This window comes from Schistocerca cancellata, chromosome 2, assembly GCF_023864275.1.
Source record: "Schistocerca cancellata isolate TAMUIC-IGC-003103 chromosome 2, iqSchCanc2.1, whole genome shotgun sequence".
Taxonomy (NCBI): Eukaryota; Metazoa; Arthropoda; class Insecta; order Orthoptera; family Acrididae; genus Schistocerca; species Schistocerca cancellata.
The window spans coordinates 268,348,793-268,367,783 of NC_064627.1; the positions used below are offsets into that span (position 1 = coordinate 268,348,793).

The 18,991-nt window shown below is 39.4% G+C and overlaps 1 protein-coding gene across 2 annotated transcripts in view; it reads left to right on the forward strand.

Annotated features, from left to right (window-relative positions):
• The window catches only part of LOC126145121 (chromosome transmission fidelity protein 18 homolog), a 464,617-nt gene that overhangs the window by 14,194 nt on the left and 431,432 nt on the right, over positions 1–18,991 (forward strand). For both annotated transcript variants that reach the window (XM_049915535.1, XM_049915534.1), the window contains exon 2: positions 8,754–8,896. In XM_049915535.1, coding sequence (XP_049771492.1) covers positions 8,754–8,896 — 143 coding nt within the window. The remainder of the gene's footprint in view (positions 1–8,753; positions 8,897–18,991) is intronic.

Genomic DNA, 18,991 nt, shown 5'->3' on the forward strand with positions numbered 1-18,991 from the left:
ACAGAAGGTGTCACCCCAAAGGAGATCCACCAGAGAATGAAAGCATTTTATGGTGATTGTGATGATGTGAGTATTGTATGTTGTTGGGCGAGTGAGTTTAATGATTTTGAGGCGGCAACATACGACCTGCACGACAAACAAAGAGTTGGATGTCCTGTGACATCATCCACTGAGTTTCACAAGCAAAATGTTGACAGATTGATTCAGGATGATCGTCGTATCACTCAGAGAGAAATTGCAAGCCCAATCGGCATTTCACAAGAACATATGGATCACATTATTGCTTTACCCTGGATACTAACTCCTGAAATGAAAGCACACAGACTTGAAATTAGGCAAGAACTCCTCTCGCATTACGAGAATGAAGGTGACGCCTTTCTCCATTCAGTTGTGACATCTTCCACATCTGCCACTTCCTTGGTCCTTTACCCCTTCTAGTTACTCCCAATGTGTATCTCTCCATTACCTCAGTTAATGGTGTGCTTTTGGGTGTTCTGCCTAGTTGTTTCAGCAGACACCTTCCCCCCCCCCCCTCCCCGCCCCCTTTAAATTAAAACTCCACGTCTATTTCTAGTAAGTCAAAAACTGGGTAATCATACTGGCAGTAAATTTTCCATTTCAGGCACATCATAAGTGTAATTATATATGTTGCATTGTTTTCTCTAGTTTATCATTTTCTGTTTCTCATGCAGACACTCAGGTGGGGTCATGTAATTTGAGTAGAAATGTGGGAAAATAGAGCCTAGAGAGGCTGTCCATCACGTTACCAGTACACCCATTGCTGAAACTCTCCAAGAGGAGTATACAGTAGTTAAGTACTGACTTAGTGGAACAAGAACTGGAGGCAGTAAACAAGGTATAATCAAGATGAACTCATGGATTCCAGAATGCCCTTCACTGAACATGCCATCTGTCATTTCACCTAAGCAAATACTGCATTGAACTATGCAAGTACTCAACACTCATTCAGAGAAACTTAGTTTATGGTTTTTGCAGTGCAGTGGGTAAAAGGTTCATTTCATATTTAACTGATCTGAAGCAGAACATCATATAAGATAGCTCATGCAACTCTTGTGATGAATCTTCTTCTGAGTTAGGAAAAATGACTAGTCTTGTTCAATTCTGGGACCATTCCTGTTTTTGCTATATATAAATGACCTAGCTTACTCCGATAGTGCAGAAATAGTTCTCTTTGCTGATGCAAGCATCACAGTCAAGCTCAACAGACCTAAAACCACAGAAAGTGCAATAGATTGAAATATTCAAAAGTATAGGTGATCTAAATGATTAATGGAAAATCTCATATAAAGATGTGAAACAAATACTAACAAAGAGATAGAGGGGCTGGCCAGTACTTACCTCAGCTCAGTACAGCCGATAGATACACATAAAACAGAACCGAAAATTTACATTCCTAGCTTTCGGAACAAATGTTCCTTCATCAGGGAGGAGAGAGGGGAAAGAAAGGGACGAAGGGAAAGGAGATTCAGTTACTCACAACCCAGGCTATGAAGCAACAGGGAAAGGAAAATAGGGAGGGTAGCAAGGATGGAGGCATGGTTGTCAGAGGAAAGCCAAAGATATTCTACTGTAAGTACTGTGCCAGCTTCAAACCAAAGAGGATGCATACAGAAGTAAAGAGGTATATAGTGTAAAGATAAACACAACTATGTAGGATGAAAAGATGCGTGAATGGCTAGAGAGGAAAGGGAAAGAGGAGAAGACTGAAGAGTAAATGGGAGTGAGGTTGTTTAACGTAGGTTCAGTCCAGGGGGATGGCGGGATGAAAGGATGTGTTGGAGTGCAAGTTCCCATCTCCGCAGTTCAGAGGGACTGATGTTGGGTGGGAGAGGCCAAATGGCACATACAGTGTAGCAGGTTCCTAGGTCCCTAGAATTATGCTGGAGGGCATGCTCCGCTACTGGGTATTGGGCATCTCCTAGGCGGACAGTTCGTCTGTGTCCGTTCATGCGCTCAGCCAGTTTAGTTGTTGTCATGCCGATGTAAAAGGCTGTGCAGTGCAGGCATGTCAGTTGATAAATGACATGTGTAGTTTCACACGTGGCCCTGCCTTGAATTGTGTATGTTTTACCAGTAGCGGGGCTGGAGTAGGTGGTTGTGGGGGGATGCATGGGGCAGGTTTTGCAGCGGGGTCGGTTACAGGGGTAGGAACCGCTGGGTAGAGAAGGTAGTCTGGGAATATTGTAGGGTTTAACAAGGATGTTACGGAGGTTAGGGGGGCGACGAAAGGCCAACTAGCTCTGCAGATGATGAAGAAATTGCTGAAATGTATGATGAGATAAAAGAAATTATTCAGGTAGTGAAGGGAGACGAAAATTTATTAGTCATGGGTGACTGGAATTCCTCAGTAGGAAAAGGGAGAGAAGGAAACATAGTAGGTGAATATGGATTGGGGGGAAGAAATGAAAGAGGAAGCCGCCTTGTAGAATTTTGCACAGAGCATAACTTAATCATAGCTAACACTTGGTTCAAGAATCTTAAAAGAAGGTTGTATACCTGGAAGAATCCTGGAGATACTAAAAGGTATCAGATACATTATATAATGGTAAGACAGAGATTTAGGAACCAGGTTTTAAATTGTAAGACATTTCCAGGGGCAGATGTGGACTCTGACCACAATCTCTTGGTTATGAACTGCAGATTGAAACTGAAGAAACTGCAAAAAGGTGGGAATTTAAGGAGATGGGACCTGGATAAACTGAAAGAACGAGAGGTTGTAGAGAGTTTCAGGGAGAGCATAAGGGAACAATTGACAGGAATGGGGGAAAGAAATACAGTAGAAGAAGAATGGGTAGCTCTGAGGGATGAAGTAGTGAAAGCAGCAGACGATCAAGTAGGTAAAAAGACGAGGGCTAATAGAAATCCTTGGGTAACAGAAGAAATATTGAATTTAATTGATGAAAGGAGAAAATATAAAAATGCAGTAAATGAAGCAGGCAAAAAGGAATACAAACGTCTCAAAAATGAGATCGACAGGAAGTGCAAAATGGCTAAGCAGGGATGGCTAGAGGACAAATGTAAGGATGTAGAGGCTTGTCTCACTAGGGGTAAGATAGATACTGCCTACAGGAAAATTAAAGAGACCTTTGGAGAGAAGAGAACCACTTGTATGAATATCAAGAGCTCAGATGGCAACCCAGTTCTAAGCAAAGAAGGGAAGGCAGAAAGGTGGAAGGAGTATATAGAGGGTTTATACAAGGGCGATGTACTTGAGGACAATATTATGCAAATGGAAGAGGATGTAGATGAAGATGAAATGGGAGATACGAAACTGCGTGAAGAGTTTGACAGAGCACTGAAAGACCTGAGTCGAAACAATGCCCCGGGAGTAGACAACATTCCATTAGAACTACTGACGGCCTTGGGAGAGCCAGTCCTGACAAAACTCTACCATCTGGTGAGCAAGATGTATGAGACAGGTGAAATAACCCTCAGACTTCAAGAAGAATATAATAATTCCAATCCCAAAGAAAGCAGGTGTTGACAGATGTGAAAATTACTGAACTATCAGTTTAATAAGTCACAGCTGCAAAATACTAACGCGAATTCTTTACAGACGAATGGAAAAACTGGTAGAAGCGGACCTCGGGGAAGATCAGTTTGGATTCCATAGAAATGTTGGAACACGTGAGGCAATACTAACCTTACGACTTATCTTAGAAGAAAGATTAAGAAAAGGCAAACCTACGTTTCTAGCATTTGTAGACTTAGAGAAAGCTTTTGACAATGTTGACTGGAATACTCTCTTCCACATTCTAAAGGTGGCAGGGGTAAAATACAGGGAGCGAAAGGCTATTTACAATTTGTACAGAAACTAGATGGCAGTTATAAGAGTCGAGGGGCATGAAAGGGAAGCAGTGGTTGGGAAAGGAGTGAGACAGGGTTGTAGCCTATCCCCGATCTTATTCAATCTGTATATTGAGGAAGCAGTAAAGGAAACAAAAGAAAAATTCGGAGTAGGTATTAAAATTCATGGAGAAGAAGTAAAAACTTTGAGGTTCGCCGATGACATTGTAATTCTGTCAGAGACAGCAAAGGACTTGGGAGAACAGTTGAATGGAATGGACAGTGTCTTGAAAGGAGGATATAAGATGAACATGAACAAAAGTAAAAGAAGGATAATGGAATGTAGTCGTATTAAGTCGGGTGATGCTGAGGGAATTAGATTAGGAAATGAGACACTTAAAGTAGTAAAGGAGTTTTCCTGTTAGGGAGTAAAATAACTGATGATGGTCGAAGTAGAGAGGATATAAAATGTAGACTGGCAATGGCAAGGAAATCGTTTCTGAAGAAGAGAAATTTGTTAACATCGAGTATAGATTTAAGTGTCGGGAAGTCGTTTCTGAAAGTATTTGTATGGAGTGTAGCCATGTATGGAAGTGAAACATGGACGATAACTAGTATGGACAAGAAGAGAATAGAAGCTTTCGAAATGTGGTGCTACAGAAGAATGCTGAAGATAAGGTGGGTAGATCACGTAACTAATGAGGAGGTATTGAATAGGATTGGGGAGAAGAGAAGTTTGTGGCACAACTTGACTAGAAGAAGGGATCGGTTGGTAGGACATGTTTTGAGGCATCAAGGGCTCACAAATTTAGCATTGGAGGGCAGCGTGGAGGGTAAAAATCATAGAGGGAGACCAAGAGATGAATACACTAAGCAGATTCAGAACGATGTAGGTTGCAGTAGGTACTGGGAGATGAAGAAGCTTGCACAGGATAGAGCAGCATGGACAGCTGCATCAAACCAGTCTCAGGACTGAAGACCACAACAACAACAACAACAACAACAATTGTTCAAAATTCCTGGATGTCTATATTGATCAGATCTGAACTGAAAAACACATTATAAGCCTAGATCTTTCCAAATGCTTGGGTTCAGCAACATTTACTCAATGCGTAATTGCTGATTTTGCTGATGGAAATTAGCTTATTTCATGTACTACGTTTCACTGATATCATATGGAACTCTTGAGACAATTCCACACACACACAAAGCATTAATTGTACAGAAATGTGGTGTAAGGATATCTGGTATCTATTCTCGAACTTCATGTAGACAACTGTTCGAAAAAATGTACATACTGACAACACCCTGACAATACATTTATTCTCTCACTTTCATAATGAAATAAAGTTGCTGACAGATAATGGAAGTTATAAAAACAAATTAAAATCATTTCTGCTTGACAAATCCTTTTGTTCCAAAGATGAATTTCTGAATCGATAATATCTGTATCTTGTTATGTTACATTTATCAATTTTTTTTTTTCGTTAAGAGTTTAAAAAATCGAGTTATGTGATTAGACCATGTTTTGTCATGTTTTCTCAGGGAAAATGTATGTTGTTCTCGAAAAACTAAGCTGACAGCCAAAACCAACTCACCAGATTCAGTGAGATATACAAGTCTCTTAGAGTTCATTATGAGCCCAAGTCCTGTGCATAATGTTGTCCACAACTGGATAATCACCAGTGCCAGTTACATCTAAATATTGTATTTATTGAAGACTGCAGATTTCCTTCAAATTACTTGGCAGTAATAAGCAACACAGTCAAGAGAAAGCAGCAAAGAAGTGACACTATTATGAAAGGAAAGTTGCTACTCACCATATAGTGCAGATGCTGAGCCGGAGATAGGCAGAACAAAAAGACTGTCACAATATAAGCTTTCAGCCAACCTGGCCTTTGTCGAAAATAGACGACACACAGATGTGTGCGCGCGCGCGCGCCCACACACACACACACACACACACACACACACACAACATTCCATCCTGGATTTTCCATTGTTCAATGAAGAAGTGAAATGGATATGGTACTGGTGGCCTCTTTTATTGGAGTTGTAGATCATGGAGCTAGCCTTTGGGGCAAGTTTTTCGTGTTGAACACTGAGTACGCTGGAGCTGTGGCATCTATAGTGTGCATGTAATGTCTGCTACTGATGATCAGTCAGTCTCTGTCTGCTGGCTAAGATGGTGGATAAGTAGAAGCACTGAACAGAAGACAGGCAGTTTAAACAGATTATTCTCAGCTTGTACAGAGGACTTGTTATCGGTTTTGTGTTCTGGATAAAGTTTTCTTTAAGAGAGATGTCTCATTTATTTGCAGCTTAATGTCCCATGTATTCAATGAGAAGTTAATGATGAGACTGTGATCAAAATCTGTTTCACACTTGAGAGCTGTTGTGTTGAAATCTTGCTCTAACAATTTTTGAATAGATTCTGAATGGAATATCTATATCATAGAGATAAAATACTCCCAGTGATTTGTTTGACAGTTTTCCCTTCAGGTGGGTTGTTAAGGTGTTAATAGACAACCAAAAAGAAAATAAATACCATTTTCCATTTGAAAAAAATAATATTTTTTTTCCTCATTACTTCCCTCCTAGCTCCCCCATGTCAGTCGCTTGTTCCATGATTGCATTTATGTTGATTTGGTGCACCATTTTTTATGCATTCAGCTAAATTGAATATCTTTGCTCTACAAACATGGTTATGCATGTTTCTTTTTGTATTAGTACCCACTACTAGAAATATATAGACTGCATTGACGCTACAAAATTTTCATGTCAGTTACAACAAAAGTGTGAGTAGTTTTGAATAGTATGTAGCATAGCCTCTGTTTTAGTTCATCTGCCTCTGAATTAAAGGGGCTTTGGTATTCTGTACGTTATGGTAATTGTCACACTTCATTTAATTTTTTTGTTTTAGTGACTGCATTCGAGCACACAGACAAACATTAAGTATACATTTAAATAAAAATTTGTATGAATTTAATCACCAGGCTGTTTTTGTGTTCAGATAATTATTAGTACCCACCTTGAATATTTATTTAGTTGCATATAAACAATTGTACACTTATTAAAAGGAAGGTCTCACATGAGAAACTGCGCTAACATGTAGGTGACAAGTATAACAGATCCTAATGATTAGATTTGAAAGCAGTGGTAGCACTCCTTCAACCACTGGAAATGCTACACAAGAACCATTTCTTCAGTAATGCACATTGCTTGCAGTTAAATTTTATTATTTTACTTTATTAATAACATATCATTTCAAGTAGTTACAGATTTCCAACAGAAATTCTAATGACTTCCCGCACTCTGTCACCAACTCTAGGCATTTAGTGTAACTTTTTATGCTTTTATTTCAGATTATGTCTATATCTTGTCAAATTGTGATACTAAAATGTGTTCAGGGACGACAACTACTTGGAACTGAGGTATAAAATGTCATTCATAGTATGAGATGTTCTACATCCTTGACATCCATTGGTCAACAAAAGATGTTCGTGGGTTATGGTAGTTAGTAAGTAGGAAGCACCCCACTTTTAGGAGGTTTATTGATTGATTTGTGCAGATCGGAATTGTACTGATCGTGTGCTGCCGATGATGTCCGCTGCAGTCTGGCATTTCTACTTGCTGGGTGGAGTTCTTTGACCTGTGGGGTTGTGAGGGGAGGTATGGAGTGCACATGATCTCCATGACACCAAAGAAATTATCACAGCATTGATGTTCATATTTTATTGTACTGTTGTTCTGAGTCTCATTTGAGATGGGCATATGAGAACATCTAGCTGGGCTGTAAGACATGTGTAGTTAATTCATTAAGAGAAGTTGGAGTTGTACATTATAGGGAATACATTGACTTCAATTCCTGTGAGTGTGTTTTCAAATGGAGCAAGAAAAGTCTCTTTCCATATCTTTGACATAACAGATCGAAGTCCACAGGGGAGAAGGTGTGTTACATTTCAAGGATACTGAATAACAGGACTCCTGCAGCATTGGTATTGTGTGGTGGCTGCAGGAAAAAGTAAGAGAAGCAAGAAAACTAGCAAGATATGGAAGTTACTACTGGACTGTTTCAGTGTCCTATTCCGAACACCCCCATTAGGGAAATAAAGACCAAAGAGACATTCCAGAGCCACTGTGACGATAAACACTTTGGATTAGTGTATTTCATATTTCTGTTGTGCCACCCACATTTAGGTCTTCTGTCTTTTTTCTAAATTAATGCAGCTGAACACCAGGATGGTTCCTTTTGAAAGACCACAGCTGATTTCCTTCTTCATCTTTGCGTAATTCAAGCCTCTAATGATCTTATCATCAGTGACACATTAAGTTCCAATGTTCCTTTCTTCATATGATGCTAAGTCCAGCCTCATTATTAAAACAGAATAAATGTAAAACTGTTTGCTTTTATGCAGCGAGAGAATCGGTAATTGATTGAACACACATTTCTGTAATTTTGTGCACTTAGAAAGCACTTGGAAACAATGTGACCCTCTAATAAATGAATATATTGACCTCTCTAGTTGAAAATGAAAAAATATTCCACCCATAAGTCGTACTAGATGATTAGGAATATAATACTTATTGACCACCATATATGGGGCTGCTTACATTATTTCTTTTAAATTTTTAGTACCTTTATCAGTACATGGACTGCAATCTGAGGGGGCTTTCTGTGAACTGAACATACACGATGCAGGCATCTAGTCCAGTCGATACGGGCTTTCAATGTAAGGCATGTGTCTAAGTCTGTATTGTTATCCTGGACATATGTTTAACCCATCACAAATATCTGTTTAATTTATGTAACTTTAGATTTAAATTTGTTTGAAATTAAAATTGTCGTTTGAAAAGGCTCTGCTGTCATTCCTTATCTGTAGCACGTAGCATTTAATGAGATGTGTATTTAAAAAATAATAATTTATCTGTTTTACATTTTACAGAAGAATGTGCGGCATCTGACCTAGGGCAAAGACCAAAATCCAAACGTAGCCTTGATTTCTCCAGTCCGCCACTGAAACCTGTTCAGAAAAATGTTCCAACAGAAGTGCCAATTCTTTTGACAGCCCCAACAAATGGCGACACGGTATGTACTCACTAATTTATCATCTGATAGAGGCACCAAAAATTGATTCATTGAAAATAATTGTTTCGTTAAACTTTTTGCCTATGTTGGTATTTGATATTATTATTCTGAGGTGCCCAAAACTGTGTATGAATAGTATGAGCCTTTCTCACATGCCAGTATTGACCTGGAAACCTTGAAGAAATAGTCCAAATTCTCCTTTTGTTTTCTGTAAGTGATCACGTATGATGATAAATAAAATTATGGTTCTCATCAGGCAGAAAAGACAGTGTATTCAGATTAAGGAGGAACACTCATATGACTGCAGTGCTCAGTTACTTTTTTCCCCCTTCTTTCTTTCTTCCTTTGTGGAATACAGTCAAAGATGGATGGACAGAAATATATGTGATCTTCCAGAAATTTGTCATCCCAATACAGCAAGAGTTGCCTGTATTTTATAATGAAATAAAACCCTGTTTCATAAAAAGCTACCAATTGATTAATTTTGCCAACTAGTTACACAAAAATCAGCTACAAACATTGGGCACTGACATTTGTGTGTTCAGTTGAACTATTTGATACATTTTCTGCTCAGTATCATTTTTCAATAATTTTGTTCTTTTTAATACTTTGTCCCACCAAATCTATGAGTCCTTAAATGTTTGGAGACATAGAACTGTGTGGAAACTTTGATGATATTGTAGTTCACTTAAATTACTTTTATTATTATTATTATTATTATTGTATGACTACATATACAAGGTGGAGAAAAAATGCCACACTTGGCAGTTGACAAGCGATTCTTCATCCAGTTCAAGATAAAAGTGATCTAGCAAAACCTAGTCTCGCCAGTATATTTAATAGAAATGTGATTTGAAAAATGAGGTTCTGGTTGTGTTGTGACTGCATGCAGCATAGCCAAGAACAGATAGCATGAACTCTATGCTGTGCTGGCTCTGTCCCATCATCTCAGTGAGATGAGGCAATGTCATGCCGACTCACTGATGTTTGAGTGTGTTCGTGCCAATTTTTTTTCCCTTTCAATTAAAGTATCAAATTACATCCAATTTATACATCCACAATGGAGTATCTTGTGTATTTCTCTCTCTTACTGTCACCTTTATTTAAACATTAAGACAAAAAGTAGGATGAAGCAAACAGCTTGGTGGAATGATACAGTCAAGGCAGCCTGTAAAAGGAAAAAGAAGGTGTATCAAAAATGGCTACATACCAGAACCCAGGTAGACAGAGAAAGTTATGTTGAAGAAAGAAACAAAGCCAAACAGATAATTGCAGCATCCAAGAAGAAATCATGGGAAGACTTTGGAAACAGGTTGGAGACTATGGGTCAAGCTGCTGGAAAACCATTCTGGAGTGTAATTAGCAGTCTTCGATAGGGAGGTAAGAAGGAAATGACAAGTATTTTGGACAGGTCAGGAAAACTGCTGGTGAATCCTGTGGATGCCTTGGGCAGATGGAGGGAATATTTTGAAGAGTTGCTCAATGTAGGTGAAAATGCGATCAGTAATGTTTCAGATTTCGAGGTAGAATGGGATAGGAATGATGATGGAAATAGGATCACATTTGAGGAAGTGGAAAAAAATGGTCAATAGATTGCAGTGCAATAAAGCAGCTGGGGTGGATGAAATTAAGTCGGAACTCATCAAATACAGTGGAATGTCAGGTCTTAAATGGCTACACAGGATAATTGAAATGGCCTGGGAGTTGGGACAGGTTCCATCAGACTGGACAAAAGCAGTAATCACACCAATCTTTAAACATGGAAACAGAAAAGATTGTAACAACTACAGAGGTATCTCTTTAATCAGCGTTGTGGGTAAAATCTTCTCAGGTATTGTTGAAAGGAAAGTGCGAGTATTAGTTGAGGACCAATTGGATGAAAATCAGTGTGGGTTTAGGCCTCGTAGAGGTTGTCAGGACCAGATCTTTAGCTTACGGCAAATAATGGAGAAGTGTTATGAGTGGAACAGGGAATTGTATCTATGCTTTATAGATCTAGAAAAGGCATATGACCAGGTTCCTAGGAGGAAGTTATTGTCTGTTCTACAAGATTATGAAATAAGAGGCAAACTTTTGCAAGCAATTTATGGTCTTTACATGGATAGTCAGGCAGCAGTTAGAGTTGACGGTAAATTGAGTTCATGGTTCAGAGTAGTTTCAGGGGTAAGACAAGGCTGCAACCTGTCTCCACTGTTGTTCATATTATTTATGGATCATATGTTGAAAACAATAGATTGGCTGGGTGAGATTAAGATATGTGAACACAAAATAAGCAGTCTTGCATATGCGGATGACTTAGTTGTGATGGCAGATTCGATTGAAAGTTTGCAAAGTAATATTTCAGAGCTAGATCAGAAATGTAAGGACTATGGTATGAAGATTAGCATCTCCAAAACGAAAGTAATGTCAGTGGGAAAGAAATATAAACGGATTGAGTGCCAAATAGGAGGAACAAAGTTAGAACAGGTGGACGGTTTCAAGTACTTAGGATGCATATTCTCACAGGATGGTGTGAAAGAACTGGAGGCGAGGTGTAGCAAAGCTAATTCAGAGAGCGCTCAGCTACGATCTACTCTCTTCTGCAAGAAGGAAGTCAGTACCAAGACTAAGTTATCTGTGCACTGTTCAATCTTTCAACCAACTTTGTTGTATGGGAGCGAAAGCTGGGTGGATTCAGGTTACCTTATCAACAAGGTTGAGGTTACGGATATGAAAGTAGCTAGGATGATTGCAGGTACTAGTAGATGGGAACAATGGCAGGAGGGTGTCCACAATGAGGAAATCAAAGAAAAACTGGGAATGAACTCTATAGATGTAACAGTCAGGGCAAACAGGCTTAGATGGTGGGGTCATGTTACACGCATGGGAGAAGCAAGGTTACCCAAGAGACTCATGGATTCAGCAGTAGAGGGTAGGAGGAGTTGGGGCAGACCGAGGAGAAGGTACCTGGATTCGGTTAAGAATGATTTTGAAGTAATAGGTTTAACATCAGAAGAGGCACCAATGTTAGCACTGAATAGGGGTTCATAGGGGATCATGGAGGAACTGTATAAGGGGGGCTATGCTCCAGACTGAACGCTGAAAGGCATAATCAGTCTTAGAGATGATGATGATGATGATGATGATGATAATGATGATGACATCACATGAACTTCTTACAGATGTAAACGACCAATTGGTTTTGTCCATGACACAAATAAAGCCATTAGAAAATAGTAATGAATACAGTAACATTGTCTGTTTCTAATGTGCTACAAGAAACACACAGGCAGGGTACACTAGACTGCACATTACGCTATGCACAATAATTCCATTCTATACATTTGATGTTCAGGATTATAGTCACAGAACCGGTACGTACACGAGCTTCGCCACTTACCGGATCATACTTTACTGGACCCTAAGCAATACACTTACGTCCACCATTACCGAAGTGGCATTCATGTGTGATATTAGATTGTGTACATCCATGGGTGGAGCACTATAAACTAGTTCCTTTAACCCACATATAAAAATCTAGTGGATTAAGGCCCTGAGAACATGAAGGCCAGAAGATAGGACCTCCATGACCTGTTCAATTTCCTGGAGATGCTCCATTTAAATAGTCACACATAATCATGCACTGTTGTGACTCACTGATCTTTCAAAGTGCCGCCGTTCAGTTACGTGCGTCCTCTACATGCGGCGCTGTCTGCCAGCCATGCAGCAGCAGTGCCACCTAAATGGCCAGCCAGCCAGCGGCCGCTAGACTTGGACTCAGTGATGATTTGACTGTTAAAGTGTATACACGTCTTACTCTGTTTACTTGATCTGTGACTTTCAAGTATTGCGTCTTCCTTGAAATATATGTGTTCAACTTGAAGTTATTACATGCGCCACCATGGTGAAATTGTTGCCATTGTCAAACATCAAGTAGAATGTTTTCTAATGCATGAGGCAAGATCTTGCAAAGATGTTTGTGATACAGAGATGCATTCAACTTTTCCTGCAATAGATAAGGACACTAAAGCATACCTCCCATAATTTCAGCCCACAGGTTTATGCCAAAGCATGCGTGAAAGCCACATTCGTGGGTAACATGTGGATTGTGTTCCGACAATAATGCCTGTTGTGGAGGTTCAAAACACCTTCACGAGTGAAGCTAGATTTGTCAGTCCATATTACATTATTTCTGAAATGTTCATTACCTTCTATGTGGTTCAAAAGCCATTTACAAAATTGTACTCACTGAATGTGGTCTACTGGTTGTTGGTTTTGGGTTGGGTGTAATGATATGGTTGCAGTTCTTCATGGTGCAACACTTCTACAGCCACTGTTTGAGATATCTGGAACTGCTTTGCAACACCATGGGTACTTCACTGAAGTGATTGATAAACTGTTTCAAGAATCACACCCCACTTTGTGGAGTATGTGTAGACCTTGGACAACATCTGTCCATTACTTGTGGATAAAGATTACTTATTTGCCGTAGGTGTTGCTTGAGGCAATGAAAAACATTCTTTTCAGGATAACGCCTTTGCAAGTATCATGCAGCATACAAACCAGTACCAGCAGCAGCAGCAGCAACAGCTTGGCTATCAGGTGCACCCAGCACCAAAAGCGTATTGACATATTCATTGTTTGTTTACTTCATTGGGAAGCCGCACTACATGAGCTTGATAGGACCAGCTATGATGGGCACTGCGTGGATAGTAGACACATGCATGCAAGCTTATAAATGATGATAACTAGGGAACAGAAATCCAAAAAATAAAAAATGGAACGTGGCGAGAATTCATACTATGGCTTCATGGTGGATGTAGGTTTGATGTCTCAGCAGTCTATTCACTGAGCTGTTACTTCTAGTATGGTATGATACATGTTCCTCTGTACATTCCGGCATGTTACACAATGTGATAGCATTGCCAGCTCCTTGTTGTTATTCATTTGTTTTCAAAATGCACATGACCTGATTTTGTTAGATGAACTTTTGTCTTGAATCTGGATGAGGGCGCACATGCTGACCTCCAAGTATGGCATTTTTCTTCACCCTGTATATTGTTCCGCTTGGTGGATCAATGGGTAAGTGCCAGAGCACAAATTCAAAGGATTGGTGTTTGATCTGGAAAGAACTCCATGTTATATTATTAAGAAATTTGCAAATAAAAGTTGGAAGTGCAAATGTGGCTTAAAAAAATGAAGTAGACATGGAAAAAGTACCTCAGTCTAAATGCCATTAAAATGTAGAAGATTTCTAGAAAGTTTTATGTATTATTGTATTTATTTAGTAAATTATGTCTGCTCAACCTTAGTGTAAGCTAGTGACAAATGTAACATCAGATATATCATCAGTATTTATTAACTGTGTTAGTCTATATGTAGTCTTACAATTGTTAAATGACCCTTAGATTGTTATCTGTAGTGAGTGATATGATATGTGAGGGTGGCAGTAGATTTGCCCAATTAATTTCTTTATTCTGGCCCTCAGCCATAGTACGAGGGTAATCCCAAAAGTAAGGCCTCCTATTTTTTTATAAGTACATAGACCTGTTTGTTTCTACAATGGTTTACATCAGTTTACAACTTGAACATTTAGCTATTTTTTGACATAATCACCATTTCTGTTGATGCATTTTTGTAGACGCTGTGCCAGTTTTTGTATGCCCATGTCGTACCAGCTTGCTGCCGTGCTTCTTTCACTTCATCATCGGAGCTGAATTGCTTTCTGGCCAAATGTTCTTTTAACCTAGGGAACAGGTGATAGTAGGTAGCACTTCCATAGGCTCCTCTGGCCGATATAAATGAGGCTGCGAAATATTCAGGTGAGTTATTACTGAAATCGCAGCGGTCATATGGAAAGTAGACCTGATTATCTCACACATTCTTCCATTTAATAACAAACCACTCCCATTTATTTCTAGCCTATTTGCTAATTTTTTTACCCCTGCTGAAAACAACTAGCCTCTATTACTATCATGTCAAAGGTAGAGTACAACCGATGCACCGTGATTTTCTGAAAGTAAAATTATGGCTCAATCACTTCCCAATTGCATTCTATTACCTCATTTTATCCCATTAGCAATTTCACTGCACAGGAATCTTGCCCCTCTGTTATTACTGTATTCGGACAGTCTGTGATTTCCCCTTGGTGGCATTTTTGTAACATTGTTTCCTCTTTTTGTACATACCTTCCCTTGACCTTTGCAATTAATAGCAGTTGCAGTGTTTTTACTCTTACAAATTTCTTCAGTATGCCCCACTTGACAGGATACACATGAACTATGTAGCACTCATAATGTACTTGTTTCCCAGCAACAGGTATAGAAATGTAAATGTAAACTTTCGTTCCATCATTCTCACTGGTACTATGGCTGCCTTGAGGTAAATGGGTAAGATTTTGTGCTTTGGTTTTAAAACCAACCTCAACAATGCAGTAATTCCTTCTATACTTTCCTTAGGCTCTCTAACTACTGCTCTGGTGACAACAAGTTTACCCCTAGTTGATCTCTTACAGCCTGCTACATAGCCTCTTGCAGTTCTGTTACTTTCCCTTGTGCTTCCTAAACACTACCTTCTACAGACTGCAACCAGTGTGTCATTACTATTTCCCTATCTATGACTTCGTAGTTCCCTGATATTCTGATTAACGGCCTCTTCTGTGGCTGTGTCATATCACATTACTTCTCTGGTCAGTTGTTGTAGTAGTTGTGTGTTATTCAATGTGTCCTTCTCTAAACCTCAACTATGGGCAGGAATACCTATTACTTTCCTCCCCCTTAATTCACTACTGCTCTGCAGCTGCTTATACCAATTACACCAAATCTATATCTAACCTAAAAAAATATTATATGACTATCTCCTAGGCCTTAATCCATACTGGTTCCTTGTTACCATTTCATTCACAACCTCTTGTTTATCTTCCAATAACTTTCTCCTCACTTTACCTTTCCGGTCTGCATATCCTATCCCTGGAGTAACTTCTGGACTCCCTTGAAAAGGTTTCAGGTGTCCTACATGCATAATTATTGTTCTCATCTGCAATTGAATCTTGAAATTTACTGGCAATGTAGCCACTACCACTTTGCATGGCCCCTGATACTTTGTGAGAAACTTCTTTGTCTTTCCCTTTGGCGTGTACGAAGTTGGTAGCATCATTCACTGACCAACCTTATACTGTGACATTCTTGTCATATGGCTATTGCTTCTTCCTGTTTCTCCAGTGCTTGTGTATTTTCCCTGCATACACTCTTCCATATTTCCCTACTCATGCTGGCAAATTCCTTAACACACTCTTCAGTCTACCCTTTCTTTGCTTTCTACATGTCGAATGGTGATGGCATCTTACAAACATATGCTATTTCATATGGCAATAATCCTGTATTCATATGCTGCTTTGAGTTCTAGGCGGGGATGATGTACTTCAAATTGACATCCCAGTTGGTGTGATGTGAGGCAGCTTAGTATCCAAGCATCTACCCGATTGTCGTATGCACTCTTTCAGTTCTTCCATTGGCTTGTCCCCAACTCCTCCACATTCAGTAACTTACACAATTCCTTGAAGAGATATGACATGAAGTTGGTTCCCTGGTCTGTTGTTATTGTTTCAGGCATTCCAAACTTCAATATCCAGTTATTCACAAGTGCTTATGCCACTGTTGCTTCCTGCTGTTTTGGCATTGTGACCATTTCTATGTATCATGAAAAATGATTTATGATTGTGAATACATGCTTATTCCCTACAGGTGTTTTATTGAATGGACATAAAACATCAAACCCCAGAAATTCCAATGGTACTAATGCTTCAGATAACCTCTCCAATGGTACTCTTGTTTGACACAAATCTGCTCTCTGTATGCATTGTATGCAGTTCCGCACCTACTGGTTTATGTCTGTCCGCCACCAGTACCTTTCCACTACTGTTGTGTTGATAGATCTGTGACCTCCATGACCTGCTAATATGTGATCATGAACTTCTTGTAGCACTCTACTTCTTAACTTTGCTGGTACCACTACTTGCATTCCTAACTTGGTTTCTCTGCATAGCAACCCATCCTGCACACAAAACTGTGACTGCTTAAAATACTACTTACATTCATCATCTGCCCTTTGTGGAGCTTTCCATTCCTTTTGCTCATTACCCACAATATGTAATGCTTCTACTTTTCTACTTAAATTATCCGCACTTCTGTGCTTCTTCCTAGGTTTATGTGTAACTTCGAAATCAAATTCACTCAGTCTTACTGCCCATCATATCAACCTACTGGAAGGATCCTTTAACCCCATCAGCCATTTTAATGCTGCATGATCTGTTATTACTCTAAACTTTTTACCATGTAGGTAACATCTTAAATATGTGATTCCATAAATAAGGCTTAACATCTCTGTCTCCATTGAGGAATAATTTCTTTCTGCAGAATTTAGTTGCCTTGATCTGTAAGTACCGGATGTTTTGCGCCTTCTACCTCTTGTGATAGCACACAGCCAAGTGCATGATTTGATGCATCGCATGATAAAACAAATTCTCTATTAAAATCTAGAAATACTAATGTTTGACTCAATGTAAAAGCTCTTTTTACCTCCTCAGAAGCCTGCTGGCACTGTTCTGACCACATGAATGTATTACCCTTTCTTAACAATTATGCCAATGGCCTGGCAATATCCGCAAATCCTTTTACGAACTGGCAGTAACAGTTCTTGAGTCCCAAGAACTAGTGTAATTCCATTACAGATTCTGATACAGGAAATTCACATACAGCACTAATTAATTTTGGGTCTGTCTTAAGCCCATCTTTACTTATGATGTGACCTAGGTATACTACCTCTTCCATCACAAAATCACACTTTTCTGTACTCAGTGATAATTTCATTTAGGAATATTTCCGTTAATTGCTGTATATGCTGGTCCATATTGCTCCCATTGACAAATATTTCTTCGAGATAACACTTAGCATTGGTGTCATTCCAAGCCTCTGAGCACTCCATCCAACAATGTCTGAAACATTGCAGGTGCATTTTTTGATCCGAATGGCATTCTTCTAAATTGGTAGTGTCCCCAGGGTGCTGAAAACGGTTTGTTGTGTCAATCGTGCCATGCAACCTCTGTCTGGTGATAACCACACTTCAGATCCATTGTTTAACAATATTTGTATTGTTCTAAATGATCCATGGTTTCTGTGATATTTGGAAAACGGTAGGCATCTGTTATGGTTTACACATCACAACAAAACCTGCTATTTCTGTCTCTCCTACCCCTCCCCCCCTTCCTTCCTTCCCCCTGTGGAATATTACAGATATTACTTTCTTCAATAATTTCATATCTTTCAGATATTGATCGATAAATGCCTCCAAAATTTGGTGCGAGTATCTTGGTATTCTGTGTATGGTTTCCTTATAATTGGTGATTCATTTCCCATTGGTATGTGGGTATGCAGTGCTGTATAATATGCATAGCTGGTAATGACCCTTTTGGAAAAATATAAATCCTTAAATTCCAAAGGTAATTTTTTCATCTGTTCCCTATCACTTTCCTCTAACTGCTTCACTTTTTCTCGTTATGCAGTTTCAGTGCCATCCAGCCATTGTCCGTGGCTGACACCCCTCATGTGCCACCCTATGTTGCCAAAGATCGATTATGGTAAAATGCTGATATAAGGAATCTAATCCCAGACTCATGTCACAGTCTTCACTCACGCGTGGCACAGTCTCTACACATTGTTTACATTGCACCATATTAAGACAAAAATCTATGTCCACCAATCCTAATGGTGTGACATCTTTATCCCCCACTCCATGCTGTTTGTACTGTGGTGGGTCCCATTGCTTATGTTTCACCAGACAGCTACTGGTGACCAATACATGTGCCCCCGTGTACAATAATATCTTGCAACCTTTTTTTCCTTCTATTACTCTCTCACAATTCACCTCTGCATACAATTTCATAGCATCCAGCCTTACTGGGAAGGACCTTAGGTGGATCTGGCATTCCCATTGGTGTTAAATGCCTTATTCCTCCCTGGTCCTCTACTAATAAAACTATTATTTCCTCTTACTTTATTCATTTGACTCTGAGGCTGGCGACACTGCCTCCTTATGTGCCCCAGTCATCCACATCTGAAA